General features: G+C 33.3%; 2 protein-coding genes across 5 annotated transcripts in view; one reads left to right on the top strand and one right to left on the bottom strand.

Annotated features, from left to right (window-relative positions):
• On the bottom strand, window positions 1-17,212 carry LOC145269696 (uncharacterized). Of its 2 annotated transcripts, none has more exons than XM_080125415.1 (3): window positions 16,904-17,212; window positions 5,469-5,930; window positions 1-2,194 (listed from the first exon to the last, which is right to left on the bottom strand). In XM_080125415.1, the coding sequence occupies exons 2-3, from the start codon at window positions 5,893-5,895 to the stop codon at window positions 1,719-1,721; spliced, it is 903 nt and encodes a 300-aa protein (XP_079981541.1). In that variant the 5' UTR covers window positions 5,896-5,930; window positions 16,904-17,212; the 3' UTR covers window positions 1-1,718. The 2 variants fall into 2 exon arrangements, with proteins under 2 accessions (XP_079981541.1, XP_079981540.1); XM_080125414.1 differs by lacking the exon at window positions 16,904-17,212 and adding an exon at window positions 16,145-16,363 and having other exon boundaries at window positions 2-2,194.
• Window positions 15,739-25,834, top strand: part of LOC145269697 (protein GVQW3-like) — an 18,941-nt gene continuing 8,845 nt past the window's right edge. The window contains exons 1-2 of one of the 3 annotated variants that reach the window (XM_080125416.1): window positions 15,740-15,867; window positions 16,703-16,735. The gene's annotated coding sequence lies outside the window, so the exon portion shown is untranslated. Of the gene's footprint in view, window positions 15,868-16,590; window positions 16,736-25,834 lie in introns of those variants that run through there. The other 2 variants (XM_080125418.1, XM_080125417.1) reach the window with 2 other exon arrangements.

Consider the following 25,834-nt stretch of genomic DNA (forward strand, 5'->3'; position numbering starts at 1 on the left):
AATGAAGCAGAAGAAACAAAAGAAAAAGAAGCAGAAGAAGAATAAAAAGAAAAAAGAATAAAAAGAAGAGGAAAAAGAAGCAGAAGAAGAATAAAAAGAAGAAAAAGAAGAAACAAAAGAAAAAGAAGCAGAAGAAGAATAAAAAGAAGAAAAAGAAGAAGAAACAAAAGAAAAAAAGAAAAAGAGGAAAATGAAGAAGAAGAAACAAAAGAAGAAGAAGCAGAAGAAGAAGAAGAAGAAGAAGGGCTCAAGAGTTATGGATGGAAATATTGTTACTAGTTACATTAATTAAAACAGGATCGCAATGAAGTTGATTTGGTTGTTTGGTTCATTCATTCATTTAATTGGCAAAGAATAAACAAGCAATTGCCATTTACAAGGTGTAAGCTGGTTTACGACCTCATCAAGCAACTGGTTCCACAGAGATGCCACTCAAACCAAGAACACTGCTCGGTGTTGAAGCCTCCGGAACCGTCGAAGGTCGACCTTTTTCCGTGTGTCCACATTGCTTTGTTTTACGAAATTTCTAGGTCGTTTAATGTTGAAGTCATTTTTGTAAAACGTTTTTATGCTTCAAGTTCTTTATATCTTCAAATATTTATTCATGGTGTTTGGTTTGGTTGTTTTGTTTTATGGCCCATCTGTAAGAAAGCCGCTGATGCTGAGTTTGCAGCAGTAGACATATGCAAATGTCAGGTGCATGATGTGATAACGAAGATAAAAAGGACACATGTTCAGAGAAGCAGGTATTCGAGACATGTTTGAGGCGTAAAGGATTCAAGACGTGTTCGAGATATGAGAGAATGGGAAAGAACATGTTCGGGATGTGGCCGGTGTCTGAAAGGTGTTCAGCAAAGCAGTCGAGTTTCTTCCTTTTCTCTGTTTCTTTGATATAACAAAGTTACACATCAATCAATTTTCAGGTTATCTACTTGCCTTCCCACGAGGGCAGAGTTAGACACAAGGCCGGTTTTTAATGTGGGGAAAATCCAGCTCCCTGAAAAGGGGTACTCTAGATAGGAACAAGAATAAAAATTATCTCAGTTATGAAGAATTTCTCCTCCAGTGACCGAGGACAGAAAAAGTGAAGTGCAGTACCAGAACAGATACTACACTGTGATCTTGGCCTGAAGGGCAAGAAATACTTGAATCCATTTTCAAGTTACTTAATGTATCTATTTACAATGCCTCCCCACGGGACAAAGACACCAGGGTCGGTTTTAATGTGGAGAACTTAATGTAGAATCCACTCATTTTAAGAAAAGTTTGTTTGATTTGGTTGTATTGTAGAGGAAAATTGTTAGTTTTTGTTTTTGTCTTTGCAGGACATGATTGAGTTTTGCAAAGCAAAATAAAAAAGACAATAACATCAATGTTTCATGCATTTTGGGTGAAGAAGCCGTTATCTTCAGACAGCCTGATCTGGTAACACTATTTTCATTAAAGTTGAAGCAGCTTGTCAAGATTTTTTTATCCACAGCTGAAAGATCGATGCTTTGATTAAATCCACAAACCTGTAATTATTGACAGTGATTATCTTTAAGTTAAACGGTTATCGTCTTTTAATTAATTCTCATGCAATAAACCATTATTTAAACACAGCATACAACCAATTTTTTTCTCAACCTAATATAAATCCTTTGTTTAAAAAGCTTAAACAATGGAAGTTTGCGAAACACAAAACTTTTCATTCAACTGAAGAAAACAGATACTACACTTTAATCCATTATATCCATCAAATCATAAAATGTCTGTGCACGTCTTCGATGCAAGATGAAAGCAGCTGATTCCAATTGTTTTTCCTCTTCTGTTAAACTAACATCTCGCATCCGCAGACGAAATTTGGCACAGGTAGAACACATGTCCGTAGCAGGGTGACCAAATCCCAAATTGAATTCTTTTGTGAATACCAGGTAGTACAAGGAATAACTAATACAGTCCGGATGTTCCAATTGGAATAACTCGTACATTTTTTTAACACTCAGGTGACTCGGGAGGTATTTGCGACCAGGTGCTCCCACTTTTTTTCCAAAGTTGCTTGAATGACATGTAAATGATTTGATGTGGTCAATCACAAGCTGTCGTTTTGCATCTTTTTCTGCGCTATTACGTGCGCCACCTCGATGTTCGGGTCTTGTTTCTGCATTTTTTGCATAATATGCAGCGATGCGACATACACGGTCCTTCCCAACACCTGCAATCATACATGTTATTTGATTAGAGAATAAAAAGTCAAGCATGAGCTTTCAGATTTCAAAAACATTCATCAACAAATAAGAATAACAAACATTAGATGATTCTATATACTAAAACTATGCAAACAATTGCATCTAGAAATCCAGAAATACAAACCGGTAGAAATATCAGAAATCATGAAATCTTAGAGGATATGGAGTTATAAATAGATAATCCAGAACGCATTTCATAATAATTAATGAAAAGTAAATATCCAACCAGATCGTATAAGATTTTTTCTAACTAAAACTAATGATATTTTATGTTATTATTTCCTACCATGTTTATTGCAAACTGACCCTGTTACCTCAACTGTTCTACAACTAAATATCATCAATTCTTTCAATATGAAATTATAGGTAACTAGCATTTCAGCCCGGCGTTGCCTGAGTGTTTGGAGGTGTATGCTGAGCAAAAAAAAAAAAAAAAAAAGAGTAAATTTTTTTTTACCCCTATTATGACCCCTTAAAATTTATAGTTTCGGGCTCAAATCACTTTATTAAATTAGATCCAGGTTCAAGGAACCTATATCTAAAATTTCAAGTGTGTAGACCCAAAATTGTCGGAGGAGTTTGGTAGAGTTCTTAAAGGTTAAATCGTTGAAATTTGACCCCTTAACAGCCAAATTTCTGGCTGACACCCGTCACATCGATTTTCCCAAATCTCAGTACCCGGTATTTCAAATTTCGAGTCTATAGACTAAAAATTGACAGAGTTATTGCGTAGGGAAATGTACACAGACAGACAGACACGTTCACTTTTATAGATATATAGATAACAACAATAATAAGAAGAAGAACAACAATAATTTTTCCATATAAAGACAAAAAAACTTGCTCCATCATTGATATAGCCTGCCCTTTCAATACCAGAATGCAGGAGGAAGAACATGAAAAATAAATAAAAATCAAGATCTAAAATTAGGAATTCGACTATGGAAGGGTAAAGAAGTCAAGGTGATTCCCATTGTAATTGGAATGCTTGGAACCATGGGGGAAAAGCCACCATAAATGGCTTAATAGGATTGACAAGACAATTTCTTTTGCAATTTTGCAAAAGGCTTGCCTGTTAGGAACAGCGAAAGTGTTCAAATACAGCTTGAAAGTCAAAGGATTTAAAAAAATCTAAAAGTCAAGACAACTATGAAATATTAATAATAAAAACATCCAAAAGTTGATAATAATAATAATAATAATAATAATAATAATAATAATACTAATAATAATAATAATGATAATAATACTAATACTACTACTACTACTAATAATAATAATGATGATGATAATAATAATAATAATAATAATAATAATACTACTAATAATGATAATAATAATAATAATAATAATACTACTAATAATAATAATGATAATAATAATAATAATAATGATAATGATAATAATAATAATGATAATACTAATACTAATAATAATAATAATAATGATAATAATGATAATAATACTAATACTAATAATAATAATGATAATAATAATAATAATAATAATACTAATAATAATAATAATAATAATGATAATAATAATAATGATAATACTAATACTAATAATAATAATGATAATGATAATAATAATAATAATAATAATACTAATAATAATAATAATGATAATAATAATAATAATGATAATACTACTAATAATAATAATAATGATAATGATAATAATAATAATACTAATAATACTAATAATAATAATAATAATAATAATAATACTAATAATAATAATTAGTGCGATCCATGGAAATTCCACAGTGGTCTATTTCATATGTAATATATTGATGTTGGCATTCTGTGGATTTCAGCATAAATGGAGACGCCCTGATGTTATTAAACTGCAAGAGTATTAATCTAAGCTAGCAGTTATTTATGTTATGTTATTTTTTTTTTTTTTTGAATACGTCTTTAATGAATTCAATTATTTACGAAAGTGCATTCTTACCTAAATGCAAGTTGGGAATAATTTTCCCTTTAACCAATTTGGTATCCCCACATGGGGAACGGTATATATATTATTTTTAAAATATAATTATCCACTGACACATGTTTTGTCGTCTACGATTCGCTAGATTCCGCCACTCTGATGAGTCGTAGACGACGAAACACGTGTCAGTCGATAATTATATTTTAAAAATAATATATATGCATATATATATATATATTTATTAAAATAAGGGAGTAGTCACCAACAATGTGTATTTTTTTAACATTATTTTATTATTGTTGTTTGGGATTCTGGTGTATCCTCTACAGGTTTTTTTACGTGTTGGTGGCATTCTGTTGTTGTAGTTAGATATATTTATATAAAATGGGTTATTTAAATATACATCTTTCTTTCGTTGGAATTTCTTAACCCATTTTATATATATATATATATATATATATATATATATATATATATAACTTTAGTTCCTTCAGCTATAATCGAAACCAAAACCAAAACTTATGAAGAATTATTGGTACAATTATTTTTTTAAAAAATAGATTATTGGAGTGCCATTAGCTATAATCGAAACCGAAACCAAAATTATGAAGAATTCTTGGTAAAGTTATTTATTATTAAGATTGATGAGACAATTTCTTTTGCAATTTTGCACAAGGCTTGCCTGTTAGGAACAATGAAAGTGTTAAGATACAGCTTGAAAGTTAAAGAAATTGATCTAATCTTTAAGAGAGAAAAAATCCGACTAAAAACATCCAAGACAGAAAAGTGGAACAAATATATGGAACTGGCCAGAGAGCTCAAAGGGATATGGCAGATTAAGAAAGTTAAGTAGGAGCACTAGAAACAATCCTGAAAAGTTTTTAAAAAAAAGATAGAGAGATTGGAATAAGAGGGATGGCTGAAGGGTCAAAGAAAATAAACAGACCAAGGAGAGAAAGCACTAACCAGACCTACACTAGATGTGCGAGAAAAGGACTGGGAGGCTTATTGGTGCCGAAATTTTAGTGAAGACTGCAAGTTGCAACGAATGAAACGTAAACAGGCATTGCAATAATGCAAAGTAACTTGCAAAGGTTATCGCAAGAAGTAGTGACTATTGGAAATCTGTGGAGACTTGTTTTTACTCAGACTCCAGGGAACACCACAGATTGTTCTCAAAGAGAATTCTTTGATGATGGGCTGTGTGAAAACTCCTAGTGAGTTGGCAACACAAAAAGAAACACTGTTATGGTAACAATCTCATCTGAGACATCCAAAAATGGTACGAAGGTTAATACTCACCCAAAACTGAACAAAAGGTGGCCTTGCAGACTTTCACTTTAACTAGATGATCTGTAGTTAGCAAGCTGTACTCATTAGTGACACTGCGATTCTTCTGTGCCTCTACAACTTTGACTTTAACACGGTGGCGCTTCACATGTTTAACCGTTATAAGGTCCAGAAGGGCTTGGTCCTGTTCAACTTTGCTTTTTTTAGAGTAGAAAGACTCAAAGTTTTTCAGGAGGTCATCTGTAGTCAGTTGATCAGCATGGCAAAAGTCAGAAGTCTTCTTGGTATGTGAACACGAAATCGCCGGCATTTTCCCACCCCCGGAATGCCGCATTTTCTTTAGTCTTTCTCGTTTGTGAGTCTCTTTTCTGAGCTCGCGTTTTTTTTTCACAACACCGGAAAGAAGAACTGGGTCTTTGACATCATCGAAATCATCCATTTTGCCTGCAGAGGAAATGTGTATGTAGTCTTTACCTGTAAAACACAAACATTATATATTTATATGGTCTCTTATAAGTGTTTTATATTTATATGTTCTCTTAAAAGTGCTTTATATTTATATGGTCCCTAAAAAGTGCTTTATATTTATATGGTCTCTTAAAAGTGTTTTATATTTATATGGTCCCTTAAAAAATGCGTTATATTATATGGTCTCTTAAAAGTGTTTTATATTTATATGGTCTCTTAAAAGCGTTTTATATTTATATGGTCTCTTAAAAAGTGCTTTGTATTTATATGGTCTCTTAAAAAGTGCTTTATATTTATATGGTCCCTTAAAAGTGTTTTATATTGATATGGTCTCTTAAAAGTGCTTTATATTTATATGATCTCTTAAAAGTGCTTTATATTTATATGGTCTCTTAAAAGTGCTTTATATTTATATGGTCTCTTTTAAGTGCTTTATATTTATATGGTCCCTTAAAAAGTGCTTTATATTTATATGGTCCCTTAAAAAGTGCTTTATATTTATATGGTCTCTTAAAAGTGCTTTATATTCATATAGTCTCTTTTAAGTGCTTTATATTTATATGGTCCCTTAAAAAGTGCTTTATATTTATATCGTCCCTTAAAAAGTGCATTATATTTATATGGCCTCTTAAAATTGTTTTATATTTAGATGGTCCCTTAAAAAGTGCTTTATATTTATACTAGCCTGGGTTCCCGTATTGCCCGGCTGTTTGGAGGTGTGTGTTGAGCAAAAAAAAAAAAGTCATAGTAGGTAGGCAGGCTCGAACCTGTACAGCGAAGGAGGAAAAAATGTGAAAGAATATGTGACATCTTTGCTGTTACGTCCATCACCAAACTGGAAGTTGGCGAAGGTTAAAATTAAGGCTAGTCAATCGATAAGAGGGTATGACTTTCAAAATATCATCGAAAAAAGCAGCGCCTCCCTTTAGGAAAGTGCCCAGTTGACGGTGAAGGAATTAATATTTTTAGCCAATTTTTCGATATTTGTCATCTGAAGGGTTGAGCTTCAAAATGATACTGATTTTGTTAAAATCCATCGCCTGTGTCGAAAGTTTAAGGCAGGCATACATACATACATACATTTAAACAGACAGGTGAGTAGACATTTATATTATAGACTAGCGGGGGGTACACGGCGTTGCCCGGGTGTTTGGAGGTGTGTGTGTATGGTGGGGGACGTAGATCAAAACAACCCTGTTTAAAAAAAAAAAATGTTGGCCGGGTGTTTGGAGATGTAAAAGAAAAAAAAAGTTTTAGTAGAAAGGTAGGCTTGGACCCCAAACCTTTGACGTGGAGGTGGAAAGGAAAGAGAAAAAAAAACCTGCGACCTAACCATCTCAACTACGGGAACAGATGAATTGGTAAGTTTGTTAAGTTGACGTTTATAAAGCGAAATTAACAGGTGCGAGAACGTTAAGTCATGCGATGTTTGACCTAGTTTTGCGCTGGAAGCCAGTTTCTGTTTTCTCCGCTATGCGGCGATCAAAAAATTTCTCGAAAATAGCTTGTAAAAGTCGGGTAAATTAAAGATAGCTGCGCCCCGAGTTCCTTAGTCGTAGATATTATTATTTAGACAGCATATAAAAAGTTTTAAGAAGGAGCGAACCAACCAAGACTCACGGCGAAAAAAGTCTTTTGTAGACATACACAAAAAACAAGCACACATACATACATACACACATTTTCGCTTTTATATATATAGATGGTCGCTTAAACGTGTTTTATATTTAGATGGTCTCCTAGAAGTGTTTTATATTTATATGGTTACTTAGAAGTGCTTTATATTGAAATGGTCTCTAAGAAGTGATTTATATCATCTTTAGTTAGAAGTGATTTATATTTATATGGTCTCTTTCTTTTTTTTTTTACAAAGGAGTCACCACTTATCAAGGTCCGGAGGCCATTTGAGGATAAGGGTTAATGTGTGTACAGTAGTCAATGGGAAAATATCATAGCAATCGTTGGTAGTGGAAATTTGGTAAATTGGATTATTTAAGGGGACAGTTCATCAAAAATTTGTTTACGTTGGACTTGAAGACAACCATATTGTAGTCAGTTTGAAAGCAGGAAAATGGAACAGTGTTCTACAGGCATGCAGTTCTAAGAAATAAGTTTTGTTCATGGAATCTATGTTTAGGTTTAGGCACAGATAAAGAGTGAGGGAAATTATTGATAGTGGTTTCAGCTAGATGTGTGTTTTTTGTGAAAGTCGGGCAAGGGGGAACCATAGATTGGAGCTCAGATGAGCACTTGCCATGAAAATAAAAGCAGAGACAGGCTAGCAACGTCTCTTCTGTGGGAAAAAGGTTACAGGGAAGAGAAAAGGGCATCCCCACTAGGCTACAAACTCTATTTTGAACTCTGTCAAGGCAGGATAAGTCTTTCTAGCAGCTCCTTCCCAGATGTGGCAACAATACTCCATCCTTGGAAGTACTGGATTCTTATACAGGTAGAGAATTGCATCAGCAGTGAGATATCTACTGGAATGGTGGAAGGATCCCACTATTTTTCCAGCAGCCTTGGCAACAGATTTGATGTAAGTGTTCAACCTCAGATCAGTAGTAAAGGTCAGACTCAGAAGCTTGTCAAAACATGGAGTCTCTCCAAGACGAGAGCCATTCATTTTAATTGATGCCAGACGGAGATCAGAGTATTGATGATGTAAAGAAAGAAGCTTGGTTTTAGATGCATTAAAATCAACCAGCCACATCTTTCTCCATTGCACCATGTGATCAAGATGAGAGGAGAGAGAATCAGAGAGAACTACATTGTGAACATTGAAGTTTCCACAGATGTGAATCTTAGCCGAAGGTGAGCAGTCAGGATATGGTCAATTTTCTCAGATATGCTCTTAAAGATAGCAACTCCACTGTTATGTGGGCGATAGAGGGTAAATATACAGGCAATGGTATGAGCAAGTGCAACACAGAAGCACATTTAGGACAATTTAGGGTCTTCTCTGGAGATGTTCCTACCACATGGAAAGACATCTCTAATGTTGACACATATTCCATGCCTGTGGCGATCTTGGGAGTCAGATTTGGATGTTAAATTAGAATATCCTTTAATTATGAACTCATCTTGGGAAATAATTGGTTCAATGCCAGTTTAATTAGGAAGAATAGGTATGGTTTGGTCTCGTCTAATTGGATTTCAACCTCTAGAATTTTGAAATGTAGACCCCTGATGTTGGAGAAGGAAACATGGGAGTGGGGGCCTATGTTGGAAGTTAAAGTTCTGGGTTTAATCTTGTATCCTTTCTGGAGATTTTAACGATGGAGTGTTGGAATTTGTGGAATAAGTCGACAGGCTTGGTTAGAGCAAGGTAGAGAGGGAAAGAAAGGAAATAAAGATGTAGAAATATATTTTTGTAGACCATAATGTAAAGCCGTAACAATTACCCACTAATATGGCATCGAGAAGCCCCACCAGAAGCTACTGTATGGTCCAGAATCCATTCACAAAATGGCAGTACAGCAACCCCAGTACTTTGCACCTTCTAATTAGATGGTCTCCAAAGTGGTTAGTCGAAAGTTCAAGTCCCTGACTATCAGGTGAATAACATCAGCCCAGTAAAACGTTTACCTCCAACACCCTTATTAGTGACATGATTACAAGGATAGAAATAGAGACAGAAAATTTCTGACATCTCAGGCAACTGCTCACACAAAAAGCTTTTTCCTCTCCCTATTCTAAACGAGGACTGAGAGACACATTAGGAGAACAAAGTTATGGGAGCTGTCAACAATGCATAGTCTACTCTCCATTAGAAAAGAATGATAATATTCACAGCATTGTACTTAATATAAGTTCAATTAACCTGTTTAGGGGAAAATATGAGGATAGGTTCTCCTCTCACTAAGTAAACTAAAGAAAGAATTTAGTTGGCAACGTTAACATATGTAATTCTTATAAGATTATAAGACTATAAACAATCCATCTATATATCTATAAAAGTGAAAATGTCTGTAAGTGTCTATGTCTGTCTGTCTGTCTGTCTGTCTACGTACATTTCCCTACTAAATAACTCTCAATTTTCGGTCTACAGACTACAAATTTAACACAAGGAGTATTGAGATTTGGGAAAATCTTTAAATCTTTTTAATCGGGTTTTGGCCAGAAATTTTTCTGTCAAGGGGTCAAAGTTCAATTATTTGATCTTTGAGAACTCTACCAAACTCCTCCACCAATTTTGGGTCTAAACACTTGAAGTTTTAGATGTAAGTTAGTTGGACATGGATCAAACATTTTAATTTGATTTGAACCCACAACAATAAACGTTAAGTGGTCAAAATTCGGGTCAAAATTAAAAAAAAATTTGACCCCTGCGATCTCTACCAAATTGAAATTTTACATAAAGTATATTCAGAAAAAGGGCAAGCTTTTAATCGGTTTTTGGCTGAAAATGTAGCTGCCGAGGGGTCAAAGTTTAAAAGAATTTGACTATTGCGGTCACTAGCAAACTAGTCAGCCAATTTTGGCTCTAAACATTTGAAATTTTAGATAAAGGGTATTCAGGCATGCAGCAAGCTTTTTAATCAGTTTTTGGGCGAAAATTTGGCTGCCAAGAGGTCAAAGTTTACAGAGTTGACCTTTGCAGACTCTACCAAACTCCTCCGTTTAGTCTAAACACTTGGAATTTTAGATGTAGGAGTCGAACTTTTTAATATATATATATATATATATATATATATATATATATATATATACATGTGAACATAAAGTTATGAACAATACATAGGGTCCGAGCAAAGCTGGGCTGAACTACTAGTATAGGACGATACGGCTATAAACAATGTTATAGGACTTTAAACAATATAAGGTTATATGGTTATAAACAATGTTATAGGACTTTAAACAATATAAGGTTATATGGTTATAAACAAGGTTATAGGACTATAAAAAGTAGGGTTATAAGCAATGTTATAAGACTATTCACAATTATTTTTCTTCATTAAAATGTCTGGTCTAAAAAACATTATACATTCAAAAATGATTGTTTTTTCTAAATCATACATTTTCATATAAATATAAAAAATGCTTATTTATTTCAAAATTCTAAAACAATTTACTTTAATTCAATAATGTTCAGATAGTATTTTTGTTTTTTTACCAATACATTAGGTGAAAGTCTAAAAACTCTTTGAGTTGTCTCCCTTTAGAATTCTTTAAAAATGAAAACAAAACAAAAAAAAATATCCCACAAACCAAAATGCTCAAATGCCATTTTTAGAAGCATCTGCAGCATCCGCTACAGATGGCAGGAACAAATCTTTGGCAGACACATTCTCATAGCAATCACCATTTTCAACACACACGTATCAGAATGCACAAAAACACAATGTCTTGATTTGCACATCAGAACACGTGCGATAAAAATATGGTGCTAATGCAGAGAGTGATCTGCGCTATTTTTTTTAATCGTATTTCCACGTCTAATTAAAGTTTTATATGTTTTTTAATCAATTGTAAGGTTAAAGTACAGAATAGGTACAAACATCTTCCCCTCCCCATGTTAAGAATGGCTTTTTAAATAATAACCTTATTATTTCAGTACGGATCACTCTCTGCATGAGTAACAAAAATACTAATGTTACAACAAACAGACTGGAATGTTCTAGAACATGCGACACTGATCTCAGTAAAATTATCGATTTATGTGAATAATTGCTCAAAAATTGAAAATTAAACAACACGATTTCCTTACAAATCGAACTCTGATGACAGACAGAAAATAATCACTGCATGAGGACTCTCATTTCACTAATTCCGCCGGTATTGAACTTTTCCTCCAAGAAAAAAAAAACCTTAAGGTTTTTTTCCTAAATTTGAAATAATCTTTCTCTAACATGATCATAACTGCTGTTCATTTCATATAAATTCATCATGCGACCTCAGCGCCAAATCTTCTATGAAACTCATGATACAATGCATACAAACGTTCTCGTGTCAACCATGGCTACACCAGCTATATTGGAGATACCGCTATTTCTGTATGTGCAAAAATTAATAATGCCACCCCCTACTCCTCTGGACCAATCACACTCGAAACGTTCAGAATGAGCACATTACAAGCACATTGGATTTTTACGCAATGCCGATGCACCCATCACTTCTGATTGTACAAACTCACATGCAGACATATATACATCCACAACAGATCACTGAGACCCACAGGAATGATGAGGAATTATTACCTATTACATTCTGCTTTTACAACTGCTCAGCATACTCCAAACAAATACATATGTCCATAATGCACCTCGTGAAGACAGGCAGTTCATATCAATTCATCATATCCAGGCAACCATGCTACTCAAAAATTGATGACTTCACTTCTCTTTTGGACTGCCATCAACCTGCAATATTTTATTCCTTCTTAGATCGACTTTTCGTCTAGGAGGAGAGTCATGTAGCATCTGCTATAGATGGGAGGAACAAATCTTCAGCAGAGACATTCTCATAGCAATCACTGTTTTCGTCTAGGAGGAGAGTCATGTAGCATCTGCTATAGATGGGAGGAACAAATCTTCAGCAGAGACATTCTCATAGCAATCACTGTTTTCGTCTAGGAGGAGAGTCATGTAGCATCTGCTATAGATGGGAGGAACAAATCTTCGGCAGAGACATTCTCATAGCAATCACTGTTTTCGTCTAGGAGGAGAGTCATGTAGCATCTGCTATAGATGGGAGGAACAAATCTTCGGCAGAGACATTCTCATAGCAATCACTGTTTTCGTCTAGGAGGAGAGTCATGTAGCATCTGCTATAGATGGGAGGAACAAATCTTCAGCAGAGACATTCTCATAGCAATCACTGTTTTCGTCTAGGAGGAGAGTCATGTAGCATCTGCTATAGATGGGAGGAACAAATCTTCGGCAGAGACATTCTCATAGCAATCACTGTTTTCGTCTAGGAGGAGAGTCATGTAGCATCTGCTATAGATGGGAGGAACAAATCTTCGGCAGAGACATTCTCATAGCAATCAGTTTTCAACATGCACATGTACCCGAATGCGCAAAGACATAACATCGTGATTTGCCCGCATGCAAAAAAGACACTATGTTACGTTTCACATGCAGTAATAAAACAGATAGACTGGAATGTTCTAGAACATGCTTGTATCTTAAGTTTGCCCGCGAAAATCAAACCAGTTCAGGATGCAGCTTTACGAGTAAACATCACTGCTGCCCATCCATGGTGCATATGTCAGACTTCGTCCTTGTGGGACATAAAAATCACCCAACATGACTTTGTGTGCGTCATGTATCTTAAATTCTCAACATGGAAAGTTACCATATTGAACGAGAATTATTCGTTCTTTTCAACAATGCTATTTTGAACTGCTGTTTTCATGTGATGAACACACACACACACACACGTGAGATGCTTTCATAGATTATGACCTTCTTTTCCCTCCAGAAAATAACAATGTGTGTGCCTTTGTTCATGAAAATCAATAATTGTAAACTTTTTACCTTTTCCACAAGACACAAGACAAAGACTGACTAATGAAAACTCGTTGCAAAAATTTTAACGTTGGAATGATTTGAATTACTGTTTCTTAAACATGTTAATAAATGTTATTTCATCCCATACAACGATTTCAAGTTCTTTGTTAAATGCCGTTATTTTTCTGAAGTTATTCACGTCTTTTTATTTTATATGGACTAGTATTTCAGCCCAGCGTTTGGAGGTGTATGTTGAGCAAAAAGAAAAAAAACAAAAAAAAACGGTCAATTTTTTTAACTTTGACCCCTGTTATGACCCCTTAACATTTATTGTTTCGGGCTCAAATCAAGTTATTAAGTTAGATCCATTGCCAAGGAGCCTATATCTAAAATTTCAAGTTTTTAGCTCCAAAATCGTTGGAGGAGTTTGGTAGAGTTCTCAAAGGTCAAATCGTTAAACTTTGACCCCTTACCAGCCAAATTTCTGGCCGAAAATAGATTACAAAGATTTTCCCGAATCTCAGTATCCCGTATATCAAATTTCGAGTCTGTAAACTTAAAATTGACAAAGTTATTGCGTAGGGATATGTACACACAGACATGTTCACTTTTATATATATATATATATATATATATATATATATATATATGTAGATAGATTGATAGATATATAGATAGATAGATTAAACAAAAATATATATGTATACATAAATATATATGGAAACAATACTGTGTGTCCTGTAAACTTTTTACGTAAATATTATGCAAGTATAAATCATGTAGAATATCTGCATAAATATAATTATACGTAATAGTTAACTAAAGATGATCATCCCATAAGAAAACCGAAAAAACTAATAGGGAATTAATTAAAATGAATGTTTAAAAGAATATGCAAATTAGCTACATCTTTTGCTAGTGAATGCAATCCCACAACCCGTATATAGACAATTGTATTTTCTTTTTAAATTAATAGAAAAGAGGGTTTTAATATGAATATCAATACACACAAAAGAAAAACGAATTTATAGAAGTATTGTCAGAAATAACATGAGTATACAGGACCACTGATTGGTCTTGACCATAATGAGACAAGGTCGGTGATTGGCCATTAAGGGCCTCCTCGCCTGACCCCCTTTTTCTTCAGCGGGAAAATTAAAAAAACCAGGATAACATTTTTTTCTTGGGTGGAAAAAGTCGAGAAGAAAAAAAGGAAGACAGCGGACTATGGCTCTGGTAGTCGTAATTCATGACAGGATTGACAGAAACATCTAAGTCTCCCAGGGTCTAAATATGAACTATACCAAATTAATCTTAACAAGGGATTAAGGACTACTCGGCCCGTGCCAACAAAATAAGACGACTCGACTAATTTTGCAACAGATCTACTAAAGTCAACAACGGTCATCGCTAAGTTTCTGTTCATCGGGCCCCCCTTCAGGCTATGCGGGATATTTCTCACATAGCATAGAAGAAGATAGATGGATGTGGTTCAGTAGAAACCTTCTGTAAATCAAATATCTCATTAAATTGACCTTTAACGGTCCGGATGATAGTCTACTGCTTTCGACTTCTAGAAATTCCTGCACCTGCAAACTTGGTCCTAAAAATACATAGATCCCGATTATGAATTGGTGAACACCGACTCACACTCCATAGCCTATACACTATTTTAATCCAATAAAAAAGTATGTTCAAGTTTGTTATTCTATCAAATATTAATAATAATAATAATAATAATTAATAATAAATAATAATAATAATAATAATAATAATAATAATAATACCTGCAATGAAGCAGTACTTGGATCCTCGATAATCGTGCAAAAATCGAAAATTAAACAGAAACACAGCTAATAAAAGTCAACAATAGTTCATGAAAATGTAATTTTTTAGCCAAATCTTTTTTTTTTTTTTTTTTCATATTTATATAAAACATTAACATAAAGTTGTAACACATTTCTGGAATTAAAATAAATATAAGAAACTCATTACACAAAATTTTAATTCCAGAAATGTGTTACAAAATTTTAATTCCAGAAATGTGTTACAAAATTTAGGAAAATCTAAAAAAAATATCTAAAGATTGGACTTTTTTTTTCTGATTTACGGACACACCCTCAAACACACGGTCCGAATTCTTGCAATGTTGAGCTAACCCCTCTTTTCCTTAGTTGAGAAAAAACATGAATCTCATACCTGAGGAAGGTCGTAGGTTTCAACGACCGAAACGTTGTGTTAATAACACCAAACATGAGAATAATTGTCCGAGTAACCAAAATAATACAAAAACTTTACGTTCATTTTTTATTAAAAAATGGAAAAAAATGTTTGTTTTCTTAAAAATTGTGTTGTCTCCCTCTAATTTACAAATCATGGCGGATCCAAACACTACGTCTCGCTTAGTCATCAAATTTGATTTTCTTAGTTTAGAATAAATACTTGATCAATTTACGTGATTTTTGGGATATGACATCTTCATTCCGTGACGAGTACGTACACAAAGATTTTTTTTTCTGTATTTTAAATGTGTAATTTGAATAAGCACCCATTTTTCTGTATTTTTTTAAATACGTGTAATTAAAAAAAAAAAAAAGAGAGAGAAAAGCACCAAAGTCAGATTTATAAATACTTTATTGAATTCAATGAGATGAATTATTAGATTTTCAAAAATGTGATATAATTTATAATCGAACAATGAATGTAATTGTTGTTTCGCTTGAAGATTTCTTGACTATCAAAATATATTGATAAATAATTTTTACTTACCTTTAAACAATTCCAAACGAAACAAAGCATAAACCAATTGAATAATTAAAAAGAAAAGAAAAAGAAAGAATTTGCAAAACACGAATATTGAACAGAAGGCGGCTACTGTTACTTCTACTTCGTCAGTAGAAAGAGATTGTTTATTTTTGTATTTTATTTCATTTTAAAATTTATATTTATTTGTTGTTACAAATCGCGGTTAATGAAATTCAAGATGGCCGCTAGTTGACCTCAATTTAATTACAACATAAAATCGTCGCTTTTATGGTTTCTCATTTCTCATTAAAAATGATAAAATATTTAGATAATTAAAATAATAATTATTTTACATACAATCGTTAAAATGATCGACAAAGTCGCTAAATCGTTTTTTGTTTGTTTTTATTTAATTATTTTAATAGCAAAATCGCTATTTTTTTTTTTTTTTTTAAATATAATTTTCTGCGAACCTGCTTTCGGTCTGACACCATTTTTGAATTAACCAAAATAATTGAATACCATTTTTTTTTTTTAAATTTAAAATACATATTGTCGTTTTTTTTTCTCCCATTAAATTAGGTAAATCATTCAAAAGCAGATTATAAAAGAAAAGTAAGTATTGAATAATTTTGTTTTATATAATTTTATAAACGTTTATTATGAGTTTTTGGTGGAAGGAGTCATTTTTTTTTTTTTTTTTACAATGGCAAAAAAGAAAACAATAAAAAATATACAACAAATAAATGTTACCAAAACAAGATAAGTTACTCTTCTACCTACCTTAATACGTTATTTGCGTTTTAATTTATTTTAAAGCGTTTATTTACTTTGAAAACAAATAATGTCAGGTCTGTTTATGACGAAAAAAAATGGCGGTTTTGTTATAACAATTTGGCCCTCGATAATCGCTCAAAAATCAAGAAATACAATTAGATACTCGTCTAATAAATGTCACCAATCGCGAGAAAGTGTATTTTCTGCCGCTATTTCGTTAATTTTCGATTTTTGTGCAATTATCGAGGTCCAAATGGCTACAAAACCGCCATTTTTGGGGGGTTCTAACTCAACTGACTTGACACTACTCTTGTTTCAAAGTAAATAAAAGCTTTAAAATATGATACTTCTGCACTAATTTTACCGTCCTAAAATAATAGCCATATTATTTGGAAAGCCATTCGAGAGGAGGGGGTGTAACTATTCTGTAATTTCACCTAACATTTAATAAAAAAACGTATCGTAAAACTCGAATTTAACTTGAAAATACGATTTTTAAAATTAGCACGGTACCATAAGTGCATAAGCACCTAAGTTAACAAAAACAACACACACACACACACACACACACACACACAACCTTATACAGGTAGGTTGAAGAGTAACATTTTCCCTTTGGTAACGTTTGTTTATGGTAAATGTTTACTTTAACTACAACAGAACACCGATAGATGTGTCAGAAATTTCGTGAAAAATAGTGAATAATTCCACCCCATCTTTCCAAGCTTATAACTCCTCGAAAAATGTAATTCAAGCCCTAACTTTTTTTTTTTCAATTAAAGGAGCAAGGACCAAGATTTCATTAAAAAACAAAACAAAAAAAAAACGTGTTTTTTTTAAATAAAAGGTTTTAAACTTCGGACTTTATAGGTAAATTTCTAAAAAACACTACTTTTTTTGTTTTAAATTTGAATATATTATTTATTGACCTTTTCTCTTCAATTTGTGATATATAAAACTTTGGTGAGTAAATTAATTATTTACTTTTTAAGAGACACTTGAAAATGGGGGGAGGGCGTGAATTAAAAAAAAAAACGTTTGTCTAAAATATTCGGTTTATTGGAAAGAGCATAAAATTTCACATTAACCCTAAAAATATGGTAAAAATAGAAAAATTTTGATAGATTTTTAAAGTTTAAAAATTGAAAAATATTGAGTTCGTAAAATTCATTACTATTTTTTTTTTTAAATAAAAAAAAAATATTCCTATTACTTTTAAAACAACTTTAATAGTTTATTTTGGAAGTATAATCCATAAAGAAAATAAACAACACACTTTTAAAAGAGAAATTACGAGTTTTTTTTTATATTCTATTCGCAGTTTCGTGTTAGGGGTGTCAAAAATTCCTACAAAACTTCTGATACACCTAGAACACCGACCAATAATGTTTTAGCAGACATTTGAAATAACAAGAAAATTTTCAAAATCAAAAAAATGTCGTTCATTTTTCTGTGTTATGTAGTTTTGATGCTTTTTAATTAATCTAAAAAAATTAAGTTTTCACGAGTGGTTTGCAAAAACATTTTTGATTTTTTGTTCCCTTTTTTAATTTTTTTGAGGAGGGTATTCAATTACAGAACTTGTACAACTTTTAACATGTGCTTCTGCAGTTTAATTTACCATTTTTCTGCAAGTAACACTCTCCCCACCCAATTACCTTTTTGCCGTAAGTAATGTGCCAACATACACCGAGCATAAAAAACATTTCATTTTTCATAAAAATTCTGTTTACATTCGGGGTGGGGAGACGGGAGGTGTGGTGACCGCCCCATAATGTAAACCTTAAAAAAAAAAAAAAAAAACGGAATGAAAAACAAAAATTTTTTTGTAAACCACTCTTAAAAACTTAATTTTTTATATCAATTAAAAAACATCAAAAACTATGTAACACAGAACAATGAACAACATTTTTTTTGTTTTTGAAAACTTTATTCCAAATGTCGGCTAAAAATTCCTCCGCAATATGACAAGTCACTTTACTACGCGCATGCATGCATCATGTAAGAATAGTGTTAATGAATACTGTGATATGGCACAAAATAGTGCGAGGGTCCGGGGGTTAATACTATGCAAACGGTAAATTTGTGATGGGTTTAAATATCAGATTCATTGTCAGTGACCCCAAAAATCTATATAAAAACAAATTCTATTGGTCGGTGTTCTGTTGTAGTTAAAGTAAACTTTTAGTGCACACACACACACACACACACACACACACACACATATATATATATATATGTATATATACTTTTTTGTTAGCTATTGTAAAAATAAATGTCTTTTTTTATTCCCAAAAAATCTGTCTTTTGATTCGATAATTTTGAAACATCGAATCTTAATGTGAATGGCAAAACCTTTGGTACTTATGCACTTATAGTATTATTCTGAAATAATAATGATTTAGAAAACCATTCTTAACATGGGGAGGGTGTTTTTTTTTTACTACTCTGTACTTTCAACTAACAATTTAATTAAAACAAGATATTGTAAAACTTCAATTTCACATGAAAATGCTATTTAAAAAATAGTGCTGTTCAATAAATGTATAAGCACCAAATTCTCTCCTACAATAATTTTCAAGAAAAAAAAAAGAACAAAAACACTTGCTAAAGAAGAAAAGAAAAGACTTCTCTATAAACCAACAATTTATATTTATATTGAATATTAAGTCATTTACAATGGGGGGAGGGGGCAGAATGTAACGTGTGCATTTAGACACTGGCGATTGACTAAAAAAGTAGTACCCTGGCTTATTTAGGCTGGCAAATGTTTTCTGATTTTTGTAGTAAAAAAGAGGCGTGTTTTTTTGTTTTTCAGAATAACAACGAAAATCGGAAAATTGAATTTCAGTTGAAACCAATGTTATCTACTTAATTGTCATGTTGAAATAAGTAAAATATCAAAAAATTATGAAAAATGATAAAATAGAATAGTAATCTATATATATAAAAGGCAAAATGTGTGTGACCATTTAGTGTATGTCTCACAAAGGCTTTTCTCGCACACGGTCCCGGGTTAGGGTTATGATCGCTTAAAAGTGTTTATATAGGCTGTAGATAATAATATTTAGGATTTGGGAAAGTGCGTCGTGTCTAGATTTATTTACATCGACTTTTACAAAATTATTGCTATTTTGGCTTCTCGCGTATTGATTGGGCTTTTTCGTATAAAAAGCAAAACTAATTCAAAGTTAACAATGTTCTCAGCATCATGCTGGGAAACGTCCAGAAGCAATCAGCTTTGATCAATGTTGTATATCAGACAATTGCTATTCAATCTGGACAATTGGGAGCTGGTTTCTCCCTCCCCAACAGATGGTGAAAAAAAACCAGTCAAATTTGGGTAAACAAACCCAAATGCTGCCTCGCAGCAAAAGTTAACTGCATGACTTCTATTTGACCTCCTTAATTAGGTCAAATGGAAGCAGCAGAGTAAACTTTTATTGCGGACACCTGTTTTTAATAGTTAAATAAATAAATTCATACGTGTTTCCCTTGTATGTCTCCGTGGCCCAATGGTTAACGGGACACGTCTTTTTTTCACACTTTGCCTCAAGGTTCGGTTCTCATACTCATTTACCAAAACATTTTTTTTTATTTTAACTCAATCCCCAGGAGTTTGGATTTACCCAAAACCGCACACACCTCAAAACACCCGGGCAACGCCAGGTATCCCCGCTAGTCTATCTATATAAAAGGCAAAATGTGTGTGACCATTTTGTGTATGTCTCACAAAGGCTTTTCTCGCACCCGGTCCCGGGGAGGGGTTAGGATCGCTTAAAAGTGTTTATATAGGCCGTATATAATAATATCTAGGATTTGGGAAAGCGCGTCACGTCTAGATTTATTTACATCGACTTTTACAAAATTATTGCTATTTTGGCTTCTCACGTGTTGATTCGGCTTTTTCTAATTCAAAGTTAAGGGAGCATTCTCAGCATCGCGCCGGGAAACATCCAGAAGCAATCAGCTTTGATCAACAGACAATTGCTATTCAATCAGGACAATGGGGCTCCCTCCCCAATATCTTGGGGAAAAAACCAGTCAAAGTTGGGTAACTGTGTGACTTCTATTTGACCTCAATAATTAGGTCAAATAGGAGCAGCAGAGTTAACTTTTATTGCTGCCATCTGCCAATAGTCAAATAAATAAATTCAGACGTGTTTAACTTGTATGTCTCCGTGGCCCAGTGGTTAACGTCGTATGTCTTTTTTTCACACTTTAATTTCCAACTTTGCCTCAAGGGTTCGGGTTCGATCCTCATACTCAGCTACCAAAACTTTTTTTTTATTTTAACCCCCACCCACTCCCGGAATTTGGATGTACCCAAAACCACACACCTCAAAACACCCGGGCATCGTCGGGTACCCACGCTAGTCTATTATATAAATCTCACCTGTCTGTTTAAATGTATGTATGTCTGCTTAAAACTTTTGACAGAAGCAACGGATTTTCATAAGATTGGTATCGTTTTGAAGCCCGACCCTTCGCATGACAAATATTGAAAAATTGGCTAAAAACATTAATTCCTTCACCCTCAACTGGGCAGTTTTTTATAAAGAGGGGTCGCTTTTTTCGCTGATATTTTTGAAAGTCATCCCCTGGTTTCGATTGACTAGCCTTAATTTAAACCTTCACCCCTTACGTTTTGGTGATGGATGCAACTGCAAAGTCGTCACTTTTTTTTTCATATCCTTCTCCTCCTCTGCAGTATGGATTTAAGCCTGCCTGCTACCACTTTTTTTATTTTTTTTTTGTTCAACACACACCTGGGCAATGCTAGTCATTAATAAAGGGTTACCGGGGAGCTCACTTTGGAAATCCCTGCCTTAATGAAAAATATATTTAAAACAAGTGAAGTACTGACAACATTTTTCATTAAAATCTATATTCCTAAATATTTGGGGTTTTCTTTAATATTTTTTTTCTATTTATTTAAAAAAGAAAATACAAGGCTGCTGGAAAAATGGTGGGATCCTTCTATCGATCCAGTAGATATCTCACTGCTGATGCAACGTAACGTAAACAAGTTTTTGATGAGCTGTTCCATATAAGTTAACAAATTTACCGAATCTCCATTACTAACGATTACTATATTGTCCAATTTCTACTGTTCAATCTTTAACCCTTATCCTCGAGTGGCCTCTTGGCCTTGATAAGTGGTGATGCCTATGTAAAAAAAAAGTTATATATGAATTGTGGAATTGCATTCATCTACAAAAGATCTAGCTAATTTGCATATTCTTTTAAACATTCATTTTAATTAATTCCCTATATTTTTTTTTGTTTTTTCATAGGAGGATCATCGTTAGTTAACTATTACGTGTAATTATATTCATGCAGAAATTCTAAATGATTTATGCTTGCGTAATATTTGCATAAAAAGATTATATTCATGTATGCATTTATGTTTTTGTTTAAAAACTTTGGCTACCAAACTCCTCTGTCAGTTTTTTTTTGGTCTGCAGACATGAAACTTCATATATAGGGTATTCAAACTCATGCAAAACTTTATATTTGGTGCAAAAAGTAATAATTTAAAAAATGAAATTTGCCAGGTGAAGGTCGAACAACAGCATTATGAAACCGCATGCATAACGTAATAGCTATTGGTTTATGTTTTAATTTTTAGCCTTGCAGCAAACATGTCTTCATAGCTCAAGCATTAATGTCAAAGAAAAAAGTAAATTGTAAGCTAAAAGTTTTGGTTTTGATTCTCAGTGGTAGCACACGCATCATTTTTTAAAACTTTTTAAATCATTACTATTGAGTCCAGTATAATCTATAATATAAATCTGTTTGAATGTATGTTTGTATCTCTGCTTAAAACTTTCAACAGAGGTGACAGATTTTCACGAGATTGGTATCATTTTGAAGCTCGACGCTTCAGACGACAAATATCGAAAAATTGGCTACAAACATTAACTCTTTCACTCTTAACTGGGCTCTTTTCTACAGGGAGGGGTCGCTCTTTTCAACGATATTTTCCAAAGTCATTCCCTCTTTTCGATTGACTAGCCTTAATTTAAACCTTCGCCACTTCCGATTTTTTTTACGTTTTTTTCCTTCTTTGCGGTACAGGTTCGAGCCTGCCTGCCTGACTGCCTGCCTACTCTCACTTTTTTTGTTCAACACACACCTCCAAACACCCGGGCAACGCCGGGCACCCAGGCTAGTATGATAATAAATACAAATTCTGCATTAATCAAAATATTATATTTAAGCATATTTTATGACTGGGCAATGCCGGGTGACCTGCTTAGTCTAAAATAAAAGCAGTAACTTTGTTAGAAATACGGTAGTGTTTAAGTGCCATTTCTAACTAAACTAGTGGGAGAGCCTGGCGTTGCTTGGGTGTTTGGAACAAAAAAAAGTGGTAGTAGGTAGGCAGGCTCGATCCTGCGACATGAAGGTGGAAAAGAAAGTGAAAGAAAACCTGACATCTCATGGCTATGCTATGATGCGACAGGAAGTGTAAGCATTTAAATATGGTGATGTCAACCATAACGCCATAGCAGATGAGAATCACACTCTAAATTCTGGATGTAGGCCAGTAAAGCTTTCAGCTTTCTCTATCGTATTTGTTTCCCTACAGTGTTGGGGAAAACCAGCTCCCCCCCCCCCCAAAAAAAAAGGGGGAACTCTGGCATTGACCAAATGAATAACAATTGTCTAATATGAAGGTTTCCCTCACATTGATCAAAGCCAGGAAGCCAGGACAATGCTTTTGCTTTGGTTAGATAAAAATTGGAAAGGACAGGAAGGAGGCAATTTTTTAAAAGTCGATCAAAATAAAGATAGAGACGGCATCCGTTCGCAAATCGAAGATTTTATCATCTAGGAAGATTAAGAAAGTCCTCCATAATAGTAACCTTGTCGAGAACCCCACGAAAAAAAGCCTTTCTTGGATGTATGCATGCCAATTTTGCCTTTTATATAATAGACTAGCAGGGTACTTGGCGTTGCCTGGGTGTTTAGAGGTGTGTCTGTGTTTGGGAGGTAAATCAAAACAAAAGCATAAGTGAAGTAATAAACCTGTTTAAATATTATATAAAAAAACAATGTTAAACCTTCTTTAAAAAAATCTGAAAAAAAATGAAAATGATGCAAACGAAGGATGTTAAAATTTCTTAAAATCAGAAAAACAAAAAAGGAAACATAAACGTGATGGAAAGAAAGAAAAAAAAAACCCGGACATAATGCAAAGTGAACGATGATAAAACTTCTTTAAAAAATCTGAAAAATAAAAGCAAAAAACAGCGAACACAAAAAAATGGCATGAATAACTGTTTTGATATTAAAAAAAAGAAGACATCTCACATCATGATTCGAACTTGCAACCTTTAGATAATGACAGTGCGCTTTAATCAACTGAGCTAACGATGTCGATGAAATTGAGTTGTTTTTTTAATATTTAAACTAATTCAAGTTCCATCATTTGTGTATGCGTAGAAATTATTGTCTTGTCATGAAGGAACGATTTTTTGCTACCCCTCTCACTCTACAAAACTGACCAGTTTAGGGTGAAGGAATTAATGTTTTGGGCCAATTTTTCGATATTTGTTGTCCAAGATGTCAGGCTTCAAAATGATACCGATCTCCTGAAAATCCGTCACCTCTGTTGAAAGATTTTGTGAGACATACAAACACACACACATTTTGTCTTTTATATAGATTATGTCAAATCGAACCATCTATAAATATAAAAGCGAAAATGTATGTTTGTATGTGTGTTCGCTTTTTCTGTATGTCTACAAAAGGCTTTTTTCAGAGAGCGGTCGCTCGCCTAACAACTTTTTAAAACTTTTTATATCACATGTAAATCGTAATATCTCAAAGTTAACAATGGGGCTCGCCTGTCTATTTAATTTGCTCGACTTCGGGAAGATAAATATTCAACATTTGTTGCTCGCCGCATGTGGGTTAGTCTTTTTCCTATAACATCTTGGGAAAATAAAAATAAAAAAAGTGTTCCTGCAGTAAATGAAATAATATCCCGCAGTCAAACTTGACCTCATTAAGTCATTAAAATGTGCACCTGCCAAATCCAAGTAATTAAATAAATTCAAATGTGTTTCCGTTAGCATCTCACGGTGGCCCAATGGTTAAAACCATCGCACTCTTTTTTTTCACACTTTAATTTACAACTTTGCCTCAACGGTTTGGTTCGATCCTCATACTTACCTACCAAAACATTTTTTTTTATTTTAACCCCCCACTCAGAGTTTTGATTTACCCAAAACCACACACACCTCCAAACACCCGGGCAACGCCGGGTACCCCTCGCTAGTAAATGTTTTTAAAATCTCAGCCAATAATTGTTTGTCTTTTAATAAACCTGTGTCTTTTAATAATTGCAATATCACACCTGTGTCTTTTAATAATTGCAATATCACACCTGTGTCTTTTAATAATTGCAATATCACACCTGTGTCTTTTAATAATTGCAATATCACACCTGTGTCTTTTAATAATTGCAATATCACACCTGTGTCTTTTAATAATTGCAATATCACACCTGTGTCTTTTAATAATTGCAATATCACACCTGTGTCTTTTAATAATTGCAATATTACACCTGTGTGTGCATTACATTCTGGTGTGACTGGGATTCTTCTTTCTGTACAGCCACATATATATAAGAATTATTTGTTAGAAATCTTGATGAACATTGATTCTGGATACCAAATAAAATGTTCCTATCAATCTAAAACTATTATTTTTCACTTTCTTTTGTTTACGCCACAAGCAAAACATTGTTCATCATAAAAGTTATATACAACCTTTCTATCGGTTTATATACACCAACATTTATTTATCGATAACTTGATAACCAGCGATCCAATACTTTATGATAAAGTGCAGCAAACTAAGTAGTATGGTATCCATTTGATGTATTTTTAGAGATTAATAAAGATTAGTCATTACAATACTACA

This window comes from Euprymna scolopes, chromosome 45, assembly GCF_053919585.1.
Source record: "Euprymna scolopes isolate OS-2025 chromosome 45, ASM5391958v1, whole genome shotgun sequence".
In the NCBI taxonomy this organism is placed as follows: domain Eukaryota; kingdom Metazoa; phylum Mollusca; class Cephalopoda; order Sepiida; family Sepiolidae; genus Euprymna; species Euprymna scolopes.

Excerpts from the sequence above, each read along its gene's own strand:
- LOC145269696 (XM_080125415.1), bottom strand. The coding sequence starts at position 5,895 with ATGGATGATTTCGATGATGTCAAAGACCCAGTTCTTCTTTCCGGTGTT. Across the intron at positions 2,195-5,468 it reads CACCTTTTGTTCAGTTTTGG|GTGTTGGGAAGGACCGTGTA; the intron begins GTGAGTATTAAC and ends GTATGATTGCAG.